Source organism: Anticarsia gemmatalis, chromosome 16, assembly GCF_050436995.1.
Source record: "Anticarsia gemmatalis isolate Benzon Research Colony breed Stoneville strain chromosome 16, ilAntGemm2 primary, whole genome shotgun sequence".
NCBI lineage: Eukaryota > Metazoa > Arthropoda > Insecta > Lepidoptera > Erebidae > Anticarsia > Anticarsia gemmatalis.
In genome coordinates this window covers 12,021,136-12,047,453 of record NC_134760.1, presented here as the reverse complement: position 1 = coordinate 12,047,453, position 26,318 = coordinate 12,021,136, and the positions used below count along the sequence as shown (strand labels likewise).

Sequence of the window (26,318 nt, the reverse complement as noted above, 5' to 3'; positions counted from 1 at the left end):
TTTGTATTCTTTTATCGACTCTGAGAAACACGCAGAGAAAATTAAGCATATCAGCGTATTGACATTTTATCACCACAGCTCTAATATAACTGTTGAAACTGTAATATGACTGTTGAAAAACTATTTTACAAGGGACTCTTACAGCAGGTGTGAATAAACATTATAAGATACCTAACTTGCTTCCTCCTTACTTTTACACTACGTAAAAAGTAATCTAATATATAAAATTCTCGCGTCACAATTTTCGTTGCCATACTCCTCTGAAACGGCTTGACCGATTCTCATGAAATTTTGTGAGCATATTGAGTAGGACTGAGAATCGGCCAACATCTATTTTTCATGCCCCTAAGTGACACTTCTTTATTATGGCAAAACAACGTTTGCCGGGTCAGCTGGTTAACTATAACTTTCACACATTGTCCAATAAACCCTTTTAAAATAATCACCCTCATAAGTGCATTTAATCTAACAAATCGCCACAACCGTCCACCCTGTTTTAGGCAAGAGGCGTGAAGACCGCGCTGACCCCCGGTACTGGCCGCGTCAACAAGACAGATGGGCTGACAGACACACAGACGGACAGAACACATCAATAATGTCTGACAGCTGTGGGTATGTTTTCAATTTAATTGCATGTTTACGTTTAAACTGGACTTAACATAGAGCTCATTGTAAAATGGTAGATTAAGCCAATGATTTTACATGTCGTGAAAATAGTCGTAGAACTTTATAAGGAAAATGTTGTTGTTTGCAAGTTAAAAGTAAGATTATTAGCCAAACCAAAACAGATTTAAGATCATGCTTAGTCTCTAACACTAATACGAATTAAAGGAGATCGTCCATTTTTGGCCCACAAAAAATAATGATATTTGGAGCAATAGTTAGTACGGCGCAAAAGTTGTAGGATGGGTTTGAACCAAGTTATTCAAGTTTGAAGATTCAATATTTTCAAACATATCATTTCTGAAAGTGCTGGGGTCACATAAAATTATGATTGATATTGCTATGATTCATGATTCACGATTCATACTTACCCCATTTTAACCCGTGTTACAAATAAGTTATTTCCCTTTAATACAAGTAAAAAAATAAAAACACAATAAATCCTATTCAAAAAGTTTCATTATTATTTCTAATACAATTTCGTGTTCTACATGATTGTTACTAAAACTAAAACATTCACAAAGTGTCATTATTTTTATAGCAATAAAGTTCACTTTCGTTTGACGATCTCTCCGGGAGGGGTGTCCACCTTTTCCGATGTTATTTCGTAGTGAGTGTCCAATCTGTAAGAGAAATAATACTTTGTAAGTAAAACCTTGAAGGAATAGGAATATTTTATAGACGGAAAATGTTTGTCTTGGTCTTTTCGATCACACCATAGTAAAATCTTAGAATAAAAAAAAGAAGCGTATAAGAGATTCTAAGGGGAGATACGGCCTATAGTGCCTAGCTGTAGAATTTTGAAGGATTGAACGTTCAGATAGTGATAATAATTAATCCTTAAATAGGTGAACTAAAAATATACTAAATTTCAAATGCATTTCCTAAACTCGGCCACTAAAAAGGATTTCTATTTCAGAAATAGGATTTCTTTGGTTAGAAGTTCAACTATTTAATATCTTCAAGACATTGTCAGTTCTGAAAATCAGGAACTTTCAAACGAATTCAGCAAAGACCTCACATGTACCAAATACATAGGCAGATTAAATCGACAGTCGATGAACCCACGGCAAAGAGCCTTGAACAGATTTTACTTGCTAAACTGCATTATCATACAACTATTTATACTTCTGATAACCGAATATAAGCTTCGAACTTTGCGATTTTTCGAAGGAAGACTGATGACTGACTTCACGTATTTTTAATGCGCTCGGAAATCTTACTGTTCCTAAAGTATACAATATTATATATAGGATATAAATAACATAATACTTTGGCGTTATTTAACTTTCGTTTCAATGGTATATAAGTTTTATACATATTTAAGCAGTAAAAAAAGTCCGACGAATTGAAAACCTACTCCTTTTTTTAAGTCGGTTCAAACCAGGTAGAAAATTGATTGATAAAGTAAGTCGATGTTGGTAAAGAAATGTAATCTTTTAAAAAACAACTTCGCAGTTTAAAGGTCTTCTAGAGCGTACCTTAATTCCGAAAGATTTGGTGCTATAGGCAAAAGAGGTATTATACTCAGGCCATTTCAAACGTGCGAACTAAGTCATGTCATTTTATCGGAGTCTCTCGCACTTACACATTGTCACATTCCTATGATTCTTTTGATTATGACGAAGTTCGCACGTTTGTAACGGCCTGAGCATAGTACAAGTAGCTAAAAAATAGACATTTAATTAAAGGTTACTGGTCCGAACCCTCAATACAAAGTTACCCACAACGGAATTCTAATGACACTTCAGTGGGTTTCAAAATATGTTAAGAACGGTTGGTTGCTGCAACCAAAAATATTCGAGCGGTGTCGAACAAGACACTTGACAAAATACAATACTCATCTTGAAAATTACAAAATATGGCTTCATAATAGGCATGTTACAAAGTTGCAATAAAAATTTAAAAGCCTCAATACCTTATTTGTTAGCAGGCGCTTCTACCGAGTTACAACGGCCGTTACATGATGTTCCGAAAGCTTTGCATAATTATTATAAAAAATCAGTTTTACTGGCGAAATATCTACGAAAAAAAGACATAAATCAAGAAACTCTGAGTGATATAGTTTATGGTTTTATGAATAAAGTTATTGTTAAATTATAATCTATTCTAGGGTTTTATCCAAAGAATCTGTACAATACTTCCTCTTATAAAAAGCGTCACATTTTCCTCTAAAAGTTAACGACCGATAAATCCGAAGGTAGAATACTAATAAATAAATTCGCATGCATAATAACCTCTATGGTTTTACATACCTATACCATAGACAAAACTAGACGTATTTACAATTCATGAGACTGTATAAATAGGTTAAATTCACTAAAGAAGTTGTTACATTATTTATTATGGCCTCTTTGGGTCTTCGATCATGAATTTCAGTGGGGATGAGGACCTAGAGGTCATTGAACCCAGGTCTTGAAGTAGTGTAGTTCACTTTTCATGACCCGGTAATCGATGGAGTCAAAGAAAGTGATATTTCTACTGAACAGTTATATTTGTGTGGTCGGTGTGGCCCTTATTTCCTTATTCTTTTTATAGTTAAAAGTTTAGGCAAGACTTATATTTAAGGCCCATTTACATGATGCCATTTTATTGCACAGAATAGAGTTATAATTGAATGCAATTATTTAAAGGCAATAATTGACCTTCAAGAATTGTAAGCAATTGTTTACACGTTGATAGTCGTAAAAAAATTGAATACAATAATTGAATGCAAATCTAGACAAGAAATAATCGCAAGTGTCTTTTGTTTACATACCATGCGATTATGTTTAGGCGACTATTGCTTTCAAGTCTTGACTTGTCTAAACATTGACTTGTAAGTACGTGTACCATTTACTGGCGACTTGCTTCAATTATTGTACGTATTTGCATTGGCAAATTTTTATTCAATTGTTGAACGTATTAGAGCAAAGGTGTTTCTTCAAAAACATGAGTCAAAAAGTGTTAAAATTCGGTTCTGCTGATTTAATTAAGTTTATTGAGATTTATCGCAGTCATGATTGTTTATGGGATACTGAAAATCTGAACTATAAGAATCGTGATGCACGTAATGCGGCACTAGCCGCATTTGCGCAGGAATTTGGAGTTGAAGGTTTCGGACCGAAGGAAATTACAAATGAAATCAAAAATTTAAGGACGCAGTATCATGGGGAAAGGAAAAAGATTAAAGATTCTATGGGAACTGGTTCCGGTACTGCTGATGTTTTTATATCTAAACTGTCTTGGTATAACCTAATGGATTCGTTTTTAAAGAAAAGTTCTGAACACAGACAAACAACATCAAATATGGTATGTATTTATGTAATTTTGTGAAGTACAGCTAGGTGCAATAGTGTACAATAAAGCATTCCTTAATTTTATCGTATAGGTACCTTAAATAATTAAAAAATGGCATTGTCTTGCCATGGTACAGCACCACCATGGTTAAAATAATGACAATAATTATCACGGATTCTTAAAGCTTCTCTTGTACTATGCCTATTATTCTGTGAAGTTATATTTTCAAAAGCCCCGCTTGAAAAATGTTCTCTCCAAGTACCAAGACGACCTCCACTTCTTGGACATTCTTCATCAATAAAACCTGGTGGTGTATAAGACGCTGGTGAGGTTTTCCTTAGCCAGTTGTGTAATGCGCATGATGTTTTCACTATAACGTCTACTTTGTCTATACTTGTAGTAATTGGCTTTTCGAACACTCGAAATCGGGCTGTTAATATTCCAAAAGCATTTTCTACGATTCTCCTACATCTACACAATCTATAATTATAAATTTTTTGTTCTCTTGTTAAGTCGTTACGACGAAGATATGGTTTCATCAAATAAGGTTTTAAGGGAAACGCTTCATCGCCAACAAGTACTGAATTACTTGGCCAATGTATTGTGTTTTCTTCGATGGCCTTCTTTAATGTGCAATTATTAAATATTCCACCATCAGAGTTTCTACCCTTTGCACCCACGTCAATATACGTGAAACAATAATCGTGATCTACACAAGCTAGTAATACAATACTAAATGTACTTTTATAATTAAAAAAGTCTGAGCCTGTGCAGGGAGGACATTTTACATTTATATGCTTCCCATCAATGGCGCCATTGCAATTGGGAAAATTCCATCTCAATAAAAAACCTTCTTGAATTTTATTCCAGTCCTCTTCACATCTCGGTACCTGTAAAATAATATATGTTTTCAGGATGAAGCTTTCTTCATATCGATAATACAGAAAATAACCCTAATATTCCGAATTCAGATGTACAAGTCCTCCACGCTCCATCTCCGATGCCCAAAAAAACGACCAAAAAGACTTCTGGTTATATAGAATCGGCTTTAAATAAGTTAGATAATATTGAAAAACGGACGAGACTAGAGAAAACTGATGATGATTTAGATAATTTTGGCAAATATGTTGCATCTTCATTGCGTATATTAAATACCGAAAATAGTATACATGCTCAAGACGAAATACAAGCAGTATTGTCTAAATTTAAACTACTGGATCACAAAGAAAAGGAACGAAAGAACTCTACTCCTATGCCAGAATCTCCATACTCAAAACAAGGCAGTAAAGATACGTGGTGGAACTCATAATTTTTCTATTTTGTAACTGATCAATTACTTTGTAAAACTAGTAAAATTATTATATTCTAAAGACAGCTACTTTTAGTACATACCTTTATATAATCTTCTAATGCTAAATAAATAGCTTCGATAACTTCAACCAAGAAAGTACTTATAGTACACTTAGGTACCCTGAATAACTGTGAAAGTGTACCAAGTGAATCTCCAGTTGCCAAATATTTTAATGTTATTTCTAATTTTATTCGAGCAGGAATAGCATTACGCATTGTACTATTTTGCCTTTGTATAGAAGAACCAACTTTATCTAACAAATAATAAAACTGGGTTCTGTTCACACGAAACATGTTCTTGAAGTCATCTTCATTTTCTATTTGCAACTCCAAAATATCTCTCCTTGCTATCCATTTTTTGATCCAACACCTTTTTTTACGTTTTTTTCTCAAAATTTCCTGCCTTAGAAGAGCAGCAACGATTAATACACCCTCACTCACTGCACTCATGTTTACAAATGAGAGAATATAATTGAATCCAAAAATTGCTAAGAAATTATTGTATGTATTGTTTATACCAAGAAAATTCTGGCAGGGAAATATTGCCCAAAAAAGCAATAATGTTGTATGTAGTTTAGACAATGCGAGTCATTTATTGCTTTGATATTATTGTATGCAACAGGCAAGAAACTTGCATCGTGTAAATGGGCCTTTACTTATAATACTTATGTACTACTTACACAGGTAGATTATATATCTACCGTTCTGTCAAAAATTCACAATAATTATATTAGTATACTTTTGTATGCATATTTTAAAGTTCTAAACCATCTACAGGAAAATAAGTTCCTGTATAAAACCACTGCAAAATCCTAAAACGGAAAATCGACCTTAGTCAATCCATTTAAGTGGCTAAAGACAGAAAAAAATGAAAATCCAAAAATGAATTTCAAATTTCAAAAATTTTACTCAGACTTCCTAATACGAGTATGATACTTTTCCAAAAAGAGATCTCTCCGGCGGGGAATCGAACCCCGGTCTCCCGCGTGACAGGCGGGGATACTGACCACTATACTACCGAAGATGATGAGCAGTGAGCCAAAATTAGCAATCGCTATTCGAATACGAGAGTTTTATCAAAAGTCTTATCATCGTTAAGTTATAGATACTTACTAAGTCTTTTTATACTCCGGATTATGACTTGATGATATTATAAGTTTATTACGCAGTTTCTAAAGTATTTGTTACTTAATATTATCTTTTACTTGTTTTCGATATCTTACAAACTTAATACTATGTATGAAAAATAAAAAATCTCTATACATACTAATATTACAGTCGCGGAATTTAGATGGCCTGTTGCATACAATTTGGTAAGATGACAGCCACAGACAAAATTAACTTATATTTTCAAAATTGATACTAGGTACCTAATTTATAATACGGACCTATGCTGACGCTTTAATCTCTAGTAAGTTAAGCAATTTTCAAGAAAACAATCTGTGGTTTCACCGCAATATACTCCTAATAATTACTTAACAAAATCAATACCAATCATGAAAAGAAAAAACCTAATCAAATAACGTTTCCTTTGAAGTCTTATAGAGGATAATTTGTAGCAAAATATACGTCACGGTAAAAACAAGATGTCGTCCCGTTCATTACAATTACGTAATAAGTGGAGGCTGGAACAATACGTGTGTGTATCGTAACAATGGCTACGGCTAATGCCAAGTTAATCTAATAACGATTAGGGAAGAAATGGGGAGAGCTAATAGTATGTGGCTGACTGTTTGCAATTTGCCGCTGAGTGTTTGCAGTTCGGTATTGACTAGTGTCGAATTAATAGCATAGTGTAGGGGCAAACTTGTACTTAGCAGATTTTAATGAAAAAAAGTATCTATGGCATGGGTATTGAAATGTCTACATATTAACGAAAAATCTATTAAAATTGTAAATTTTACTTTATTCAATAAAAACATGACGTAGATAAAATAGAAAGGTAATTATTGTTGCTACAAAACTCCAAAAAGAGATCTCTCCGGCGGGGAATCGAACCCCGGTCTCCCGCGTGACAGGCGGGGATACTGACCACTATACTACCGAAGATGATGAAGAGAGTGGCAAAATTTGCTATCTGTAGAAAATACGATAACTTTATCACAGTTTTAAGTGTATTAAAATCTTCGCAAAACACATGTATAATCTCTATGATATGTTAATCCATACATAATCGCTACATGATATTATTAATGCTAATCTTATATGCCGCTCTTAAGCCAAAACGACTGAACCGAGTTAGATAAAATCTTAAAGGGGTCTAACTTATACCCAGGGTAAGGTTATGCCACTATTTTCACCACAAAAACTGAGTTATTTCTATCTTCATTATATTTTGCTACAAATTATCTGCTTTCTTCGTAATTAGCCTTAAAATTGGACAGTATACAGAAGCAACCATGCTACTATATAGCTATGTTTAGTGAGAGCTGTACGACAACGAAACGACTTGTAATTGTTTTTTACAACATCAAGTACGCTAATGGTTAGTTAATCCAATAAAAAATACATTTGGAAACGACTGTGAGGTTCTTTGCATGCAACGACACGGACACGACACGACATTTTAAAAAGGATCGCCCAAAATTGTTGTCAAATAGAGTTTTCATAGCTTGAATATAGACTGGCTATGCAACATATACAATAAAAGCAAATATGTATAGGTGCATAGCTATTAATAGTTTCTATACAAATATAAGATAACAAGTAGCAAAATCTGTGATCTACACTTTTAGAAGTAAATGGTTAGGTACGTCTTTTTAATAAGCTCTAAATGCCTTTTTTATCCAAATTACATACAAGCTAGTTATATGTAAATTGAATTGTGAAAACTACATATTTTCAGCTGAAAGTTAAGACGACAGTTTTAATAATACAATTTAATATTATATTAACGAAATGTAGATTATTTTGGAACAGACGTCTAGTCGTTTCGTCCCATATAAAAGGTCCTTCGTTACCTAAAAACATCGCAATATTTATCTTAATTCCCTATTCCTTTCACAACCTTATATCCTCTCGCTATACCCAACAGTTTACTTCAACATCACCTCTATGGTACTTGTTATAAGGGTGATAATCGCATGTGCGAATATTTCTTCAGTATTCATGTTATGTTAGGGTGGCGACACAGTGTTTGTTTCTTAGTGATTTGTGACGTCATTCCTTATTGACTTTTATCGCGAATTGCTTTTTAGATGTATGAGAGGATGTGACTGCTCTCTCCATTTAATTATAACGATTAATATTCTCAAAACATACGATTCGAAGAGAGCATTGGGTAGTAGATTAGGTTAACGTAAAATATTAAACTTGTACTCGTAAAATGTTCATCTAAAAGCTCAGGCTATGTATTTTTTTTTCGTAAATAATGTTATAATGATAATTATTACCGCCTAAAACATGTACTAAAAGTGTGACGTCACTACACCATATTTTACATTTCACAAAGGGTAGTTGATTTGAATTCCCTAATGTAAAAATACTTAACCTAATAAAACAATACTTTTTAATACATAACCTAATCTATGGGTTTTAGAAAATACCCAAACGTGGGCGTCAGGGGTAGCGCATAGTATGATCTATAGTTGCCGGCAAATTTATCATCGTTGATGTAAAAAATAAAAGTTTCATACACATTTAAACGGCTATAACTTATCTTCAATAAAGGATAGGCACTACAGACTGTAAGACACTTACTTCCCTCTCCTTACTTCTACGATTACAACAGTTTAAAGTCCTTTCCTACACACAAACTATCGTCACTTAATCATGTTTAATATATCTATCGACCGTTGCCCCAAGTCTATTGATCTCTACCAAAGAATTCTATTTCTTTCAACATTTTTTCCTCAAACTCTCAATTCTGGAGCTAACCTACTCATCTCCATTCCCTTTCCTTCAGGATTCCAACATCGATAAGCTGCTGAGGTCAACGTCCTCAAATAACCTGACCCAAACCCCCTGGGACAGACACACGGACACTGATCACACCACTCACATCACTCAAAATACAATGACCATTCTTAAACAATTTAAATACATGTAAAGCAAAATACATACATATTTTCGTTGTATAATTCGCGTCGTTTTATACGGGATACGAACCTGGGACCGCGAGGTTAGGGGACGATCACCTATGGCATTGACTCGGTAAGGTAATTTCTGGAAATGATTTTTAAATTTGATGGGGGATGTTGATACATAAATGTATGTATTGTAATGTATGGATGAGAAAATTTTCATCTGACGAAAGAAATATTTATGAGATATCCTTTTAACTTGAAAGAGCGTTTACGGATGGTTTCTGAACGTAAAGATCAATATTGGTTAGCAATTTTACTAATATTATAAATGCGAAAGTTTATGAGAATGAATTATGTACGTTTATTACTCTTTAACGAAAAAACTACCGGACGGATTTTATCGAACTTTGGTGCACTGATAGCTTATAACCTATTCTAAGATATATAGGATACCTTTTACCCCAGGAAACCTTTTCACGCGGGCAAAAGCTAGTTTAATATAAAACAAAGCTTAGGAGAATCTCACTCGTTCTTCTTTCCTTCATTTCAATTGACAGTCGGACATCGTTTGGAAAACTATATGGTAATTTAAAGCATGTTATAAAAGTAAAAACCTAGAGCGAAATAACGGAGAAAAAACTGGTTATAATCTTGTTAAAACCATGGTGTATACGAAAACAAGTGAGGCTCTCAAGTAAAACGCTGAAGACACAAACATATGGGTCCTGAGGGAACATAAAAAATAACTTTCAAGGAGACAATCCCACGGTTTAGCTTTTACGAAGGGCTGCTTCACGCGCTTGTGTTAGTAATAAGTATATCTACTTTATTATAACCAAGGTTTTTAACCGACTTCTAAAAGAGAAGAAGTTTCTCAATTCTACTGTAATTTTTTTGTCGTGAGTTAGATGGAAACGAAATAAATGAGCTCTAAAATCTGTACGACAATTCTAGTTTTTGAAACAGGTACAAATTTCATTCGAAACTGCGGTTGAACTAGTTTTCCATTTATCTAAAGAAAAACCCAATGTGTTAGTAAAATTGTCGAGCGCGTATCAATTTCATTTCACAAAAGTTACAAAAATTACCAATTCGAAATTCTGTAGGTACATGTTATTTTAGAACGACTAACAATAAAGAGCGTGGAAATATTCTAGTTCTTATTATTCTGATGGCATCTTTAATTAAAATATTAAATCATAATGGTTTTATGGTTTGGATAACTGAATAAATATTATAAGAGATCTAGGTCACTGTCTATGAGATGAAATCTTATCCTGATATCCTGCCTTACCCCTGACCAATACAGAGGGTGAATATTATTAACACTGTTATGCCTAAACCTGCAAAAGTAACTCACGTCGATGAAAATACACATGCTTACGTTCAATACGCACGAAAATTATTTCTATAATAAGAAAAAGAGAAAAAGTATGTAGACAAAAAAAAACTTCATTTACAAGCTTTAGCTACGTAATTTTCTTACCTTAAAAACCTTTTTAAAACATAAATAAAAAGAAATTTTAATATAAAGACGTTTCTCCTTTTATAACTTTATTACAAAAAACTCTTTTCAATTGAAACCCCAATACGAATCAAGTTAAAAAACATGTTGTCGAATAAAGCCCAATACACACCGGCACAATAGCGTCGCATTCACGCAAAGAATCCTTTTAACTTAACAATCAAAATCCTATTTTAGCTTCTGCGATCAACCACAAACGCGAGTACATACAATCAATTATCAATCGTGCACGTGTGCCATACCACGATACTTTTGCGAGAAAAACACACAAATTTGACCCTTAAACCAATAGATTTATAAGTAAAACTGTCGTTTTTGGTGTGTATAAGATGGCTTCCATTCGGAAATTAGGGCAGGGAGTGAATGGTAGTCATTGTCGCAACTTCCCCTTTTGATTAAAACGCGTTTGCTGAGTGCGACTCGAGGACGTATTGTAGGACTCTTCGGTTCGTCGACGATAATTTAATGGACTTCCGTGTCAATGTGTTACAAAACATCTCCGAGTTGAGAAGGTTTTGTCTCTCACATAATTGGTGGTTTAAACGTATTCATTAAAATGTTTCCGAGTTTGAAAGCGATGGAATTACGGAGCCTGTTACAAGATACAATTATGTCCGCATTGAATTGGATCCCCCAGAATTATGTAGACGAATTTGTGACCGAATAGATACTTATTTACAAGTAAAAGGGGCTCTAAGTTACAACCACCAATTTGGAGAATTTCAAACAACTTTGTTACAGTCAATTCCTTAATTTCAGATACTTAGATCATTAACGGAAAGTTGAATCGGAATTTCGATAATTCGAAATATCTGGCGAGCCGCTTTGAACTTTTTAGCTAAATTACTCTTTAGCATCGCGGGCATTCTATCGTATTTTCATAACCTAGTTCATGTCCCATACACTCGTAAGGACAGTTAAGGGACTCTACATTATATAAATCGGCGGTAGAAGCTGACCCCTTACAAAACTACCCCTTACAAAACTTGAGGATATCAAACCAAAGAATCTATTAACATATTCACACAATGACGTCAAATTAAACACCCCAACTATTAACTACACTCAACATTCAATAGCTTGAAGTTTTACCCTCTATTATGTGGAGAACAAGGCAAATGGTAAAATGTGGTAACAGTTCTGTCTTACCATACGATGAAAACAGACGTGAAAAACATGAATACGCAAGCAAATATAAAATCACGCCTTGTTCCCATAATGGTATAAAGATACGAAAATAATGCCACTAAGTACGATTCGTACATACTTCTTTTACAGTCAAAAACTATACAGACTAAAATCTAAATCTATTTATTCCACTACATTAACTTTTGAAAAGCAATAAAAACCCTCTCTCAAAAAGACAACTGAAATGTACGAAAATAACGTAAAGAATAACGTATTTTCGGTACAAAAAGAAATAATTTCGAAATGTTAGCAAATGAAAAAACTTGTCGGGCCCGTCATCCATCATAGCTGTAACATTGTAACGAACAAAACCTTTTAGTGGTACGAGCCGCGGTACGAGCCGCCGCAGCGGGACCGCCGACATGTCGTGTGCAATCAGCCTTATTGCACGATACCCATCGTATTAAAATAAATTTTAACCTACATGTGTTTGTAGCCTAATTTTCAAGAATCTAATTTATTTACGTATTGTGGTGAACCTAAACTCCACCTAAACTCCTTCTACTCTATGGTAGATGCCATATATTAATCATATAACGATTTGGCATTCTCTGTCAATAAATATATCAAACACGTAATGCTCGTATTTTATTAATACATAATATTGGCGACGAGGAAAAACTGAACCTAAATGGAAAAGCTACGTAAAAAACGGAGCACCCTACGTGGGATGCTCACCAGACTCGATACCTACATCGAGCAGAGGGCGACGATGTCTGACGAGGACATCACCGCTCGCTCCGCAGCCTTGAAGGACACCATAACAGCACTGCGAGAGTTACAAGAGAAGATAGAAAACAAAACCATAGATGATAACGATGAAACAGCGTATTTACACGAACAAAATTACGGCTACGAATTCGAAGAACTTCACACTATTTTAGTATCAAAACTTTTAACAAAAAAAACCATTATTCAAGGTCAGCGACAGGAAGACCAACATAGAATATACCAATACCATAAGATTATACCAAAAATACAATTTAATCCTTTACATGAATCAGAAACGTTCAATAACTTTAAAAAACGTCTGGAAGTGTACTTTAGACTTAATGAAATTACTGAGCCCCACATGAAGACAAATATTCTTCTGTCTACATTATCACCAGAACTCCATGAAAAATTATGTGATTTAATAGCACCAGACGAACCATTGAATAAGACATTTAACGAAATTACTGAAACACTTGACGACTACTTAGACCCAAAACCTAGCAAATGGGTTCTACAACATAAATTTATATCGAGAACTCAAAAATCGGATGAAACAGTAGCGCAATACGCCGCAGATTTAAAAAAGCTCACTACCAACTGCGAATTTAAATGTCAACACTGCCAGAAAAACATTTCAGAAAGCTTTTTATCTCTTCAACTCATAAGAGGATTGAAAGATAGCGACGCACGTACAAAAATTTTACAAGACCGAACAGTATGTACATTTAAACACCTGACACAGATTGCAACATCTATTGAAATGAGTAAAGCAGAAAATACATCAATGCTTCCGAATGAACAACCAAGTAGTGACAATATCAATAAAATTTCCACTGATTCCTACAATAATCCAAAAAAATCTCCTTTTAGAGGAATCACACCAAGAGATTTAAAAGGGAAATGTTTCCGCTGTGGTTTAAATCACGAAACCAAGAAATGTAGCGCTATAAACATAACATGCTATAAATGCAAGAAGGTCGGACACTTAGCTAGTGTGTGTCTACAACGGCGCTCAGATGCGAAGCCCAGTAAGACTACACCGGATATAAATCAATTAAACGACTCAGCGATAAGCGATGATGATGAATGGAATGATATTAATGTTATATCTGGTGAAACATCCGAAAAATACATGATAACGGTACACATTGAACATGCTAAGATGAAAATGGAATTTGACACTGGAGCCACACTTACTTCTATGTCATTACGAGACTACAGAAAATTGAAAATCGGCAAAAGAATCTGTAAAACTAATATAAAACTCAAAACATACACCGGCGAAGTAATCGAACCTGCAGGTGTTGCATACGTTCAATGCAGATGCCAAGGAAAAGAATTCCACGGTAAATTATACCTCATCAACAACAACGTTGACCCCGTTTTTGGCCGGAGTTGGATGAAAGAACTCGAAACTCTAAATTTAGCAGACATAAAAACCTTACAGCAATCCGAAAATCTAGAATTAGACCAGCTCTTGGAACTTTACAAGACATCAGTATTTCGATCCGACTTAGGCGAAATACCCAATTACAGAGGACACTTAAATCTACAAGAAAACACAAGACCAATTTTTATCAAACCACGTAGAATACCGTACGCTTTAAAAACCAAAGTGGATGAAGAGATCGAGCGACTATGCAAACAGGGTGTCATCACGAAAGTCGACCACTCTGATTGGGGTACTCCAGTGGTACCAGTTGTCAAACCGAATGGGAGTATCCGATTGTGCGCTGATTATAAAGTTACACTAAATAAAGTCATACAAGATGAACAATATCCAATACCTATGATAGAAGATATATTTGCAGAGATGAACGGAGGTAAACTATTCTGTACACTCGACATCACCCAGGCATATCTCAACATGACAATGGATGAAGAAAGCGCAATGCTACAAACACTAAGTACGCATCGAGGCACTTTTAAGGTGAACCGCCTAATGTTCGGCGTTAAGGTCGCGCCGAGCCTTTGGCAGAAATTTATGGATAAACTCCTTCAAGATCTCGAAGGTGTAAAATGTTTCTTTGATGACATCATCATTCAAGGCATCAACAAAGAACAATTACTACAGAGACTTAAGCTCGTGTTAGACAAACTAAAAGAAAGTAACTTACGAGTAAACAAAAATAAGTGCCACTTTTTCAAAACAAGCATCGACTATTTGGGACACACTATCGACAAAGAAGGTCTACACAAAAACAGAGAAAAGATTAACGCAATAATTAAAACAGAACGCCCAGTCAACACCGCAGAATTGAGGACATTTCTTGGAATGGCAAATTTTTACAACAAATTTATACCCAACCTATCATCGATCACGAATCCACTGAACAACTTACTCAAGAAAGAATCTAGTTTTCGATGGTCTACAGAATGCGAACAGAGCTTTATACACATTAAAAAAGAAATTCTAAGCGAAAGAGTACTTATACATTTTGATCCCAAGAGGCCCTTGGTTCTTGCAACAGACGCATCTCTCCACTCCACTGGGAATCGGAGCAGTACTATCACATAGACTCCCAGATGGATCAGAAAGACCGATAGCATTCGCTTCCAGAACACTATCGGATAGCGAGAAGAAGTACAGCCAAATTGACAAAGAAGCTACTGCTATATACTGGGGATTGAAGAAGTTCTTTTATTATTGTTACGGTAGAAAATTTATCCTAGTGACAGACCATAAACCACTGACAATAATTTTCCACCCACATCAAACGTTACCAGCAATGAGTACAATGCGATTATTCCACTACGCTCATTTCTTATCTGGATTTGACTACAACATTGAATACAGAACTTCGCCTAACAACTCAAATGCAGATTACCTATCCAGGTTCCCAGTAGAAAACACAAAGGCAAACAAAATGGACCAGAATTACAGCTTTCAACTTCAACAAATACATACCATTGATGTCAACCCAAATATCATAGCGAAAGAGACAAGTATTGATTCCGATTATACACCATTAGTACTCGCATTACAAACTGGCCGATCACTTAAAACGCTCGGTTACAATGATAATGAATTTACTTTACAAGATGGATGTATACTAAGAGGAACGCGAGTCTTAATCCCAAAAACATTACGCGAACGAGTGCTGGACGAACTACACCTCGGTCACCCGGGCATTGTGAAAATGAAGCTACTGGCCCGCAGTTTTGTATACTGGAAAGGAATTGACAATGATATCGAAACAAAAGTTAAGTCCTGTAGAACATGTAGATTACAACAAAATGAACCAGAGAAAGCACCACTACACCACTGGGAACACCCAAAGGGCCCCTGGCAAAGGCTTCATATTGATTTTGCCGGACCTGTTTACGGATACTATCTTTTAATAGTTGTAGACGCATTTTCGAAATGGACAGAGATTATACCTACTAAATCAACGACAAGCTCTTGGTGCATCCAAAAATTGAAAGAACTATTTTGCACCTATGGAACACCTCTACTCCTTGTCTCAGACAATGGCCGACAATTCGTATCGGGAGAGTTCGAAAAATTTCTAAAAGACTGTATGATTTCGCACAAAACCTCTGCTCCATACCACCCTGCAACCAATGGACAAGCTGAACGATACGTACAAACAGTCAAGAGAATCTTACGAAGCTTAGAGGGAGAAAGGGGTAATCTTCAAGAGAAACTTGTTATGGTAAAAACTCGCCTCAGACGGACACCAAACTTGAATGGTCAGACACCTTATCAGTTAATGTTTGGAAGAGAAGTTCGAACAGCATTACACTGCATGTTTCTAAACACCCATAAGGAAACTACATCAAAACATCAAGAGATCAAGGTCAGACAGTTGGAAGTCGGCGAACGTGTACAGGCCCGTGACTACACGAGTGCTTCGCACCGTTGGCAGTTTGGTACTATCACAAGACGTCTAGGCCGACTTCATTACGAGATCCGCACCGACAACGGCGATGTCTGGCGCCGACACCTCAACCAGGTGTTGGCTGCATCTTATATTCAGAACAGCTAAGAGGTTAGGAGGGGAGAAATGTGGTGAACCTAAACTCCACCTAAACTCCTTCTACTCTATGGTAGATGCCATATATTAATCATATAACGATTTGGCATTCTCTGTCAATAAATATATCAAACACGTAATGCTCGTATTTTATTAATACATAATACGTATGAAATTAAATAATAAGATAACGACGTTTTTAATACTTTTTATAATGTTGATTAAGGTGATGTTGTCCTAAAAATATTAATGTGATCTTTCACTGCTCGAGATAAAAGCTATTATCTGATATCCTAAGTTTCAGAAATGATATTGGGTATATACTTATAAATCAGTTTTATAAAAAATTTAAACAAACTCATATGGCGCAGTATAAGCTTAGTTCTTTATATATTGTGGTCTTAAATACACTTAGATAATATAGAATAGAATATTTATATACCTATCCCTCCTTTTGCTCAAAATTCCTTCTCAAACGAATACACACAACAATTAAATCGTAATTAATTAGAGACGTCCTATAATCTACACCACTGTATAACGAGCCCTTCACTTTGATGTCGAAGGGCTAGATTAATTTATTTATTGTCCCGCTATTTAGTTTCACTCCCAAGATGGCAGGATCCTGTAATTGTTTATAAGCTCTCAAAGGTTTAATTCATGGATAGATTACGAACAAACCCTTGAAACTTAAGACTTGGTTTTCTGTTCGAAACAGGCTATTGAAAATATCTTTATGTAATGATAACATTTTACGTAGGTAAATAAGTTTTAGCCGTGAACATCTATGTTTTCATTTGCAGCCACCATCAAATTAAAAGGGTAAAAGATTTTTTTCATCTTTTCTTTCATTTAACTCCAAATCTAAACTTTTTTACAAAAACCATCTTTTGGCCGCGACTGAGTCTGAATAAAATTGTGTAAAAGGTATCCATTGTTAATCACCATTAAAAGTTGTTATTTGTAAATCCGGCCCAGCAATCCCAGTTATCACTCGTCCCATACAAACAAAGTAAACCTCTTTACATTATATACAAACAGCATTCAAAAGGCATTACAATAAAGCGTTTATAAATAGTACATTCGTATGCAAGCGAATCCTCCTATTTAATGGACACCATTTATAATACGAAGCGAAATAGCGCAAAACATAACATTGAATGGCCGACAGTGCACATCGAAATGCACAAAGCACTTTCCATGCAGGGTTGTATCACGGAATAAAACGGTGCGAGCGTTGACCTCTGCGCACCTGGGCCACTCGCGTACTGCAGGGCTGCCATTAGCATGTGCAGGGGACATAAATCGCACGAGAATTGCACTTGAGATCGAGAGATTTAATGGAAAAGTAAAGAGAAAGCTCTAACAATGTTTACTACACCATAGAATGCTTAACCTAAAAACTCATAACAAAAATTGAAAATGTAAAATGTCGTTCAGTTGAGAGACAGAGAATTGACGTCACTTTCATGAAATTCAACTGCGAATGGCTTAAATTGTGAGCACATAAAACAAAATGCAGAAATTACTTTTATCTGTTCGCGGTTATTGCACTTTCATTACACATGACTCAAGGTAAATTTTAGGGTGATATTTAAAGCTTTACTATTGAGAGCTATGATGTAACTGACATTATTTTCACAATTAAAGTATGGCTAATGACTTTTAAGATTTTATAAGCTTCTACCAGCGAGTTGAAACTACGTAAAAAATATATATTGGGGTAAAAGGTATCCTATGTGTAAATCTAGGTAATAAACTCTCTGTGTACCAAATTTCATCTAGCTTGGTGTGATTGTGCAAGAAACATAAATCCAAACATCAAAACTTTTACATGTTTATATAGATAGTAAGATTTGAAAAAATATCCTCGTTTAGCCAGCCCTATCAGTCCACAAGTGTCCAAGTTATCAACAAAGCCGTGTCCATAATAAAACGCATTGATTATCAGCTAGTTGCGTGCGGCCCCTTCAGATTAATTCATCCTTTGTGTCATTCAAATCCGACCGCTTTGTGAGACAAAGGGTGTTGACTCCTCGGTCGTAGTTCAATGACTTACTTTATACAGCGTGTTGCTTTCAACTTCATGTTCCATTTGCGTAATTCGTGCTAAATAAAAAAGTAATCTCAGGTACCTACCATTTTAATAGAGAATTGCTGTAACATTTTTGACGTTCGAGGAGCAGAAGATAGTGGGTAGAGTAAGTACCTACCTGGGCAAGTATAACGAAAAGTCCCTAATAAAAAGATTACATTCTTAGAGCGAGTGTAATTTTCTAAAGAAAATCTTTTCCGGTTTACCTGAAACTCTTAGGCCCTATTCCTCTGCGTTTCGAACGGGCACTAATTAGAACACGCTCTTCGACGTAAAATACAATCTAAGATTATGTGCATAGTTCATGTGCATAACATAAATATGTTTCTAATCAAAATCAGTGTACGTTAAATTACAATATAAGACATAAAACTGAATAATGTATTATTACGAGCACCTGAAAATAAGTAAATAAATAACAGTCCTTTCAAATAAATCCTCCCTATATGTCATGTCCACAATCCATAAAGTCTTATTGATACCACACTTTATAAACGCACACCTATTGACAACCGCTTCCATTGTTAATTTGCACGTGGCAACTCCATTTCATTTTCCCATGGCAACCCTTTATTTGCAGTCGCTTTATTCAGCCAGAAGCCATTATAAGTTATTCAATCGTAATAATAACAGGTTTATGTAATAATATACTTGTTTTTGTTAATAATTGATGCGAAGTTTCAAAAGGCCGTTTTGTTATAATGCAAATTGATTTCAATGTATTTACCGTTATGTTAATAAAGGATTTTTTCAACTTTCCCACCTGAGGGTGGTTATTTAACTATAGATAGAGGCGTTGAATACGTTATCGTAAATAATCACGGTATTTTATATCTTATTAATCTGGTTTCTATACTGGACACAGGCCCGCAAGGGATTAAACCACTATAAAAATAACTTAAATACTATGTAGTTTTAAAGGTACCTAGTAAATAAAATAAATTATAATAATATAATAGTAATCAATGTTCAAACCTGAGGTTCCTCAAGCGGCAGTCAGATATGATACTGATTCGGGACCTGGAGTCACCTACGTCCAGGGTCGGCAGACCTCTGCTTGGACGGGACCTAGATTAGAAGATATAATTAGAATATACCAGCCTAAAATAACGTTCTTGCTTGTTCACTTTTTCGCAAAAGCCTTCTAATTTTATGAGGATACCAGTAAAATTTGTATAAGGTTTTGATGAAACTTCAAACTCGTTTTCTATTTGTAGACTTCTTATATCTGCTTCATATACACTTAAACACACTATCATACACTTAGGGACTACATAAGTCGGAGACTGCAATCAAGTATATAGCTGTCCTAGAAAGGTGTAAGGATTGCTCACCCAATCCTGATGAGGCTCTTGCTCTTGTCAGTGAATCTACGTGGCCGGGGGCGTTCCACTGTGGAGTCACCGGCGCCGTGCAACGAACCGTCCACTGGAGTGGTAGTCTTCAACGCGCTGAACGTGGACACCTTCGCACAAATAATAATTAAATAAATAAGCATTATTGTTTCGCTGAAAACTTATAAAAATGTTAATGTCACAAAGCCAAAATTTACCTAAGGGAATCAAACAATAGTACGCAAAAACCCTGCTACGTCAAAGATTCTGGTGACGACCCGGATTCGGACCCGAGACATCTTGCTCGGCAGTCGCTTACACTACCGAAGTACCGACCGTGCCACAGAGGCAGTCGATTGACTTGTATATTTTTAAGTAATCCGAGTTATTTAACATTCCGAAATTTCCCCTTTCTACCGTTATCTAAAGTCGTAGTTCTCGTTACCTTAGAAAGCTCCTCAGTGCTATAATCAGTGACCTTCTGGAGCACTTCACTCTCAGTGCCGATGTTCTCTTCTGACGCAGTTTGTGTACTCTCGCTTGAATCCTACACAAATGATGAACAAGTTAGCAAACAAAGGGTTGATATGATTTTTAAATAAGTATCTCGATTTTTGTATGATATTTCTTCGTAACTCTAAATAGCGAAACGTGTTTGTATCTACTACACGTATCTAATACACGCACATTACTCATTATTTACATTGCTAACGAATGTGCCTATGAATTATGATGTTAGCTATCTATTTGTATGAGGTTTTTAGTGTTTACAAATAACTCCGTATGTCTATATAAATAATATGTAATAATTGTTAAATGGTTTCACATACATAACTAGGGCGCACTTCCATGTCCGTGTGACGCCGCAGCTCCATTGGTACGTTTATTTTTCCGGGGAACCTGCAAAATTAGCGTGAACGTTGAAAACGCGAAAGGTTAAATTATTAGTCCCAGTGTAGTTTCCATAACAAGTCCTTCATATACTAGGCAAAATTAAAGCTTTAGGGGCATCAGAAAAAAAAGGATAAAAAGGTAGTTTTTAAGAAAAGACGACATCTCATCTCTCCCCTCCCCTTTCCTGCTATGTAGATATCTAATGTTGGCAGTTTTCCTAACTTTTTTTTTTAATTCTCGCGTGGCAGCGTGCACACAACAACTATACTCAGGTCGCTAATAAGATGCAAACTACATCATAATCAAAAGACTATGACAATGTCTAAGTGCGAGCAAGAGACTCCGATAAAATGACATGACTTAGTTCGCACGTTTATAAAGGCCCTAGTATAGTTGTAGTAAGAGGGAGGTAAGGAAAGGTCTTTACCAATACTCCGAAGGTATTTCTTCCACGTGCGGCAGATCTAGGGATCTGGAACTAGACCACTTTTGCAGGCCTTCTTCTCTGGTTTCCTCGATGACTGCAAGGTCGTGTCGCGTCCAGGTGTCCTTGGGCGACGGGTCAGGTATCTGGTCTGGTATCCAAGACTCCCGACGTCGTGGTATGCAGCATGGAGGAAACGCGCTTGGATCCTCCCCGGGATCATGGCGGTAGAAATGCCTTTCGAAAATTTTTAAGTATCTTTGTTGAGTGAAATTTGAAATCTAGAGGGATTTGATATAGTGGGAGCTTCGTTAACCAATTAAGCAGATTCCAAACAAAAAACATTTTCATTTTTTTTAATAATAAGCTCCTACTGTGATCACCAAGAGACAGGAACGCCGATATATAAAGCGGCAAAAATGGCTGTTCCTATATAATTTGTAGATACTAAAAAAGTTAGCTGTAAAATACTTATCATTCTGAACCTGAATTTTGTCTATACGGTCAAAAACTAACAAGAATATCTTATTTAATATCTTTAAATTACCAGTCAATAAGTTTGAGCCAAGCTTGTGCAGTGCAGTGTGCAGTGAAGATAGCATTCTGTCTATCCATGTATTTGTTGTAGCAAATCTCGAGCGCTATCTCCAGGATTTCCTCCCTGATGTCAAACACCACCAAATCCACTTCCTCCCTTTGAAATATTTCAGCCCTGGACCACAAAGCGTAAGTTGATGTATTTACGCTAAAAGTACTAGAGGATGTATTAAAAATGCTTTGGCCAAATTCGGAACTAGATTGCAGCATCATATTCTAGGCCATTAACTCAAAACCTTGCTGAGTTATATACTAAAACACGTAAATTACTCTATCTATTGGTGAAAATGGCATGAAAATACGTTGAGCAGTTTTATAGTTCAACGTGACTAGACAGATAAACGCTTTTCTTAGTGGATGACACATCTAGAAGCTGTATGTTTGTCAAGATGAGTGACAGATGAGTTACTAATTCGAACTATGAACTACCAAACTTGTTTCCAACGACTAGTGGTTACGAGGAGTGGTCGAATTTCAGTAAGGATTTCTAGTAGTGCCTAAACCTGAAACTTGTGACATAATAGCTGTTAGCAGAATATCAGATTCTTTTAGGCCATAAAATATCTGTCTTTGCTAAACACCAGTTCTCTTTGACTTTGCCCTGAGGGTGGGATTCGGCAGGCAGCAGCAGACAAACTGTAGCTCTCAATAGACGGCGAACGCGCGTGCAGGTTACAATAGATATTATCTAAGTATTTTTTGGAAGACCGAAACCTACATACGACTGCAACTGTCGCCTGACAGATTAAATATTTCGTCGGTGCCGATATCGTTACCGGCGCCATTCTAGCTGACATTGCCGTTGCTATCTGCCGCTGCCATCTGCGGTCTTCTGCTGAATCATATAAAAACCTCACAAAAGATATTACCAGGTGCGTTCGGGAACATCTTTTGGCAAAGCGTTCAAAGTCCTCTGGTCATCCGAGATGTTAAGCTTCCGTCCTCTTCGTGATAACTTATATTTGCTTGAGCCACCATTCGCCATAGTGGAGGCTGTTAAATAATTATTAGCAAAACGATTTCCTTTTTGCTGAATTCGATAAAATAAAGTCAAAAAGATATAAACGACGCACACAACATTTTGATGTTTGGATACTTTTTAAAATACGGTCTCTTTTGTAAAATACCAAAATATCATAAAGCAGAAATGCATCAGACTGTTTGTAAATCAAAAAGGTTTATTACCTTTATTGAAACTGAAAACATACCATTTTTCCAATTTGTTTTACTTTCAAAATGAGATACCTGCGAACAATTCATAATTTCAGTTTATACAAGCTATGAATTGTCTAAGTTGACTATATTTCTGAGTACATACGTAGACTTTCGACTCCTTCCACTTCAGTAATTTTGCCATCAGGTATGGTGAGTTGGTCAGGCGAGCACACGAACAGTTGGTGGATGGAACGTGATCATTTAACAGGCACCTGGCGTTTACTGCAAATCGGCCAGATCCCTGATGTGCTTTTATGTCAACCCCTATTTTGCCATAGAAGCTTGTGGAAGACGAGAGGGTAAGTCAGTATATCGGAAGTACCTTCCTCGTTCTCGTTTCGCTCTCTGATTATCTGATGTAAATAATAATTAATAATTATCAGATAGAGAAGTACTTGCAACCCTTTTAATTTAAATACGCAATTCGTCATGTGTTATCTTGCTTTATCTAATCTGTCAGTAAGAGGATTATTCACCTAGGCAATAATTGGAATCAACATGTAGAAACGGATAAATTAATAATAATAAAATATTAATTTATTCACTGTTTCCCTGCAAAAAAATATTTTAAAAGCAAGAAATACGGAAACTAAAAGTGGCCAGAAACAAAACCCAACCATAAACACTTTTGATGGATGACAGTTTTTTGAAAAAGTGACAAAAACCGAGCGTACATTACTACAAGAAATCTCCGAACTAATTTTTACATTGAAAATATTCAAAGTGCAGAAATATGAGCATTTACAGCTATTAGAAAAGTGTACTCTATATCGAACGCTAAATAATGAGTGTATATTTTCTTCGTTTACTATTTGTTAACGTTTGATATCAAACATGTATACTTTGAAGGGTATCTTTCCCGAACCAAGTGAGTGTCGTTACATTTGATTTTCATACATCAGTGTAGTCATGGCCATCAGTTTTATTTGTTGTGACAACGTTACTAAGTTCTTTAACAATTCTTGCACAAGTAGCATAGTTACCAAAGCCACATAACTTGAATTTTGAACTGTCAATGTTTAATAGTCTGTTTCCAAATTTTACAAAAAATTTGTTTACACAATGAAGTTATGCATAAAATGTACGACTGCTTTTCATTATGCGTGATCGGCTATTAAAATTAATTTTGATATATTAACTTTACAGAGAAAGAGCAGAAAAAGAACTTTATCAGAGAAAACATGAAACAGCTAAAGTTTATTCAAAATAAATCACCTAAAGAACCCAAATATACAACGAAAAACGTCCACCCCCCACGGTTGACCAACCCAATAGCAGCAGGCAGCTCCTTAGGGCAGGTGAAGTCTACACCTTCAAACAAAAGTGGAAAAATGTCACCCAACCTGGGCAAAGGAAGTAGTACAAACACTAGGAAAAAATATCCAGATATACGAATAAAAAAAGGTGACATGGCTGAGTTTTTAAAAAGGAAGGAATTAAGACAGTCTAAGATAGAAGATGTCTGTGATGATGATGATGTGAAGTCTACAGAGTCTTCTGGACGTTTGCGTGATATTGGATGCCAAACAATAGAGTCCAATCTGTCACAGAAGTTGGCAGAGGGTGCAAAACTGACAATGTTGTACCCTAAAAAGGAGGGTGATGATACTGATGCTAAGATGAAGGCTAGTGGAGACAGTGGTCACCACAACAGAAGTCCTCCTCCTTCACAAACTCCACGCCGGGCTGGGGATGATCTACAGGACATGGAAAGAAACCGCAGCCGGTTAAATGCTATTCTTGAAAGGAAAGATAAGGACCCTTACTTACCATCAGGTAATATTTGTGTTGTGCCATTCCTGTTGCTTTAATTATGTGAGAAGAGATTATAGAATTAATACTGATGCTCTTGCTATTGTTGTTATTTACTTTGACACTATCTATTGCAGGTTACCAAAAAGGTGTGGTGCCAAAATACCTGCGTGAGCGCAAGGACCAGGGCCCGAAGGAGGCAGAGGGGGCAAAAGCAGATGACACCCATGCTGTGTGTCCTCCCGGACATGTCACACTGCCTGACACTGAGCGGAAGGAGACACTCAGAATGCTTAGGAATAGTCAGTATCTCATGTTTTTTTTTATTCTATTAATATGTGTCAGTCTCCTCCTGGGCAAAGACATTGGACTTCTTTAATGTATCTACTGGCCATTTTGTTCAATCCTACCATTGCCATCATTGGTCATGTGGTACGTAGTCACTTAATATCCATACTTATTATTCTCCTTAATTGATTAGAAGAAAAACTGGTCATTCCAGAATTTTAACAGAGTGTAAAGTCCTATACTACAACTTTTTAATGTCACGTCTTTCTCGGGACCATACTTTTCATAAAAATTTCAGGACTAACTAAGTTCTACTTAATTTTTCTAATAGAATCAACTGATTTAGAGCCTAGTCACAGGTGTCTGGATAGAGTTAGGTATCAGATGTTTAAAAAACTTCACAACTCATATTTTGTCCATTGTGTTTTCTGTATACAGGTTTTGCAGAACTAGTAAGTGAACTAAACAAACTGCCTGTCAAAACGGACACTCTAAAGATGCGAAACAGAAAGATGGAGCTTGAAAAGCAACTAGCAAAACTTGAAGAGGGTATCAAAGTGTTCTCCCGACCCAAGGTGTTTGTCAAAATAGGGGAGTGAGTGCCTTGCTAGACAATCGTTAGTAAATTGATGGTAAAATGCTAGGTAGTTGTGCAATCATATTTTGAAGCTGCACAACTAATCAGACACAGATAGCTGTCTTTCATAGTAAAAAAATTGAAAGTGAGCAAGGTGACATCTTTGTTCCTAAAATTTCTGTACATCAGAAAAGGTGTTAGTATGTTCCACAACTAGTCATGCTGTTTCGAAATGTGAGTGCACAGTGGTAGAGAATAAGTTCCGTCCAAGCCAATACTAAATTATATGTCACCTCAATATGAGGGTGCTAAATTATTGTGATCTCGCTCACTTAAGATAATCCGAATTGTTGTATGTTAGTATTAATTATATTATTGTATGTTATTCTGTTATTGTAACTAATATAATTTTTGTATGATT

The 26,318-nt window shown here is 35.8% G+C and overlaps 3 protein-coding genes and 2 non-coding genes across 7 annotated transcripts; 2 read left to right on the top strand and 3 right to left on the bottom strand.

Annotated features, from left to right (window-relative positions):
* Positions 1-513: 513 nt before the first annotated feature.
* Positions 514-26,318, top strand: LOC142979171 (uncharacterized). Of its 3 annotated transcripts, XM_076123958.1 has the most exons (5): positions 514-612; positions 23,426-23,579; positions 24,427-25,056; positions 25,170-25,334; positions 25,759-26,318. In XM_076123958.1, the coding sequence occupies exons 2-5, from the start codon at positions 23,525-23,527 to the stop codon at positions 25,917-25,919; spliced, it is 1,011 nt and encodes a 336-aa protein (XP_075980073.1). In that variant the 5' UTR covers positions 514-612; positions 23,426-23,524; the 3' UTR covers positions 25,920-26,318. The 3 variants fall into 3 exon arrangements, with proteins under 3 accessions (XP_075980073.1, XP_075980074.1, XP_075980075.1); XM_076123959.1 differs by lacking the exons at positions 514-612; positions 23,426-23,579 and adding an exon at positions 23,868-24,148; XM_076123960.1 differs by lacking the exons at positions 514-612; positions 23,426-23,579 and adding an exon at positions 24,193-24,305.
* Positions 1,105-23,181, bottom strand: LOC142979172 (uncharacterized). The gene is made up of 8 exons (XM_076123961.1): positions 22,935-23,181; positions 22,016-22,180; positions 21,472-21,705; positions 20,981-21,050; positions 20,596-20,697; positions 20,151-20,281; positions 19,792-19,884; positions 1,105-1,286 (listed from the first exon to the last, which is right to left on the bottom strand). The coding sequence occupies exons 1-8, from the start codon at positions 23,048-23,050 to the stop codon at positions 1,214-1,216; spliced, it is 984 nt and encodes a 327-aa protein (XP_075980076.1). The 5' UTR covers positions 23,051-23,181; the 3' UTR covers positions 1,105-1,213.
* LOC142979597 (uncharacterized) lies at positions 3,362-5,251 on the top strand. Its single transcript, XM_076124626.1, has 2 exons — positions 3,362-3,958; positions 4,914-5,251. Exons 1-2 carry the CDS (start codon positions 3,595-3,597, stop codon positions 5,249-5,251), a joined length of 702 nt encoding a protein of 233 aa, XP_075980741.1. The 5' UTR covers positions 3,362-3,594.
* TRNAD-GUC (transfer RNA aspartic acid (anticodon GUC)) lies at positions 6,245-6,316 on the bottom strand. Its single transcript has one exon. It is a non-coding gene; the product is annotated as a tRNA-Asp (tRNA).
* TRNAD-GUC (transfer RNA aspartic acid (anticodon GUC)) lies at positions 7,270-7,341 on the bottom strand. Its single transcript has one exon. It is a non-coding gene; the product is annotated as a tRNA-Asp (tRNA).

What these genes read in the sequence shown, in the direction of transcription:
- LOC142979597 (XM_076124626.1), top strand. Translation starts at nt 3,595, where the DNA reads ATGAGTCAAAAAGTGTTAAAATTCGGTTCTGCTGATTTAATTAAGTTT. An exon ending in AACAACATCAAATATGGTAT is followed by an intron (nt 3,959 to 4,913) that starts GTATTTATGTAA and finishes TTCCGAATTCAG; the next exon opens with ATGTACAAGTCCTCCACGCT.
- LOC142979172 (XM_076123961.1), bottom strand. Translation starts at nt 23,050, where the DNA reads ATGGCGAATGGTGGCTCAAGCAAATATAAGTTATCACGAAGAGGACGG. An exon ending in TGGAAGTGCGCCCTAGTTAT is followed by an intron (nt 20,698 to 20,980) that starts GTATGTGAAACC and finishes TCATTTGTGTAG; the next exon opens with GATTCAAGCGAGAGTACACA. An exon ending in AAGAGCCTCATCAGGATTGG is followed by an intron (nt 19,885 to 20,150) that starts GTGAGCAATCCT and finishes CTTCTAATCTAG; the next exon opens with GTCCCGTCCAAGCAGAGGTC.
- LOC142979171 (XM_076123958.1), top strand. Translation starts at nt 23,525, where the DNA reads ATGTGCTTTTATGTCAACCCCTATTTTGCCATAGAAGCTTGTGGAAGA. An exon ending in AGCTTGTGGAAGACGAGAGG is followed by an intron (nt 23,580 to 24,426) that starts GTAAGTCAGTAT and finishes TTAACTTTACAG; the next exon opens with AGAAAGAGCAGAAAAAGAAC. An exon ending in ACTCAGAATGCTTAGGAATA is followed by an intron (nt 25,335 to 25,758) that starts GTCAGTATCTCA and finishes TTCTGTATACAG; the next exon opens with GTTTTGCAGAACTAGTAAGT.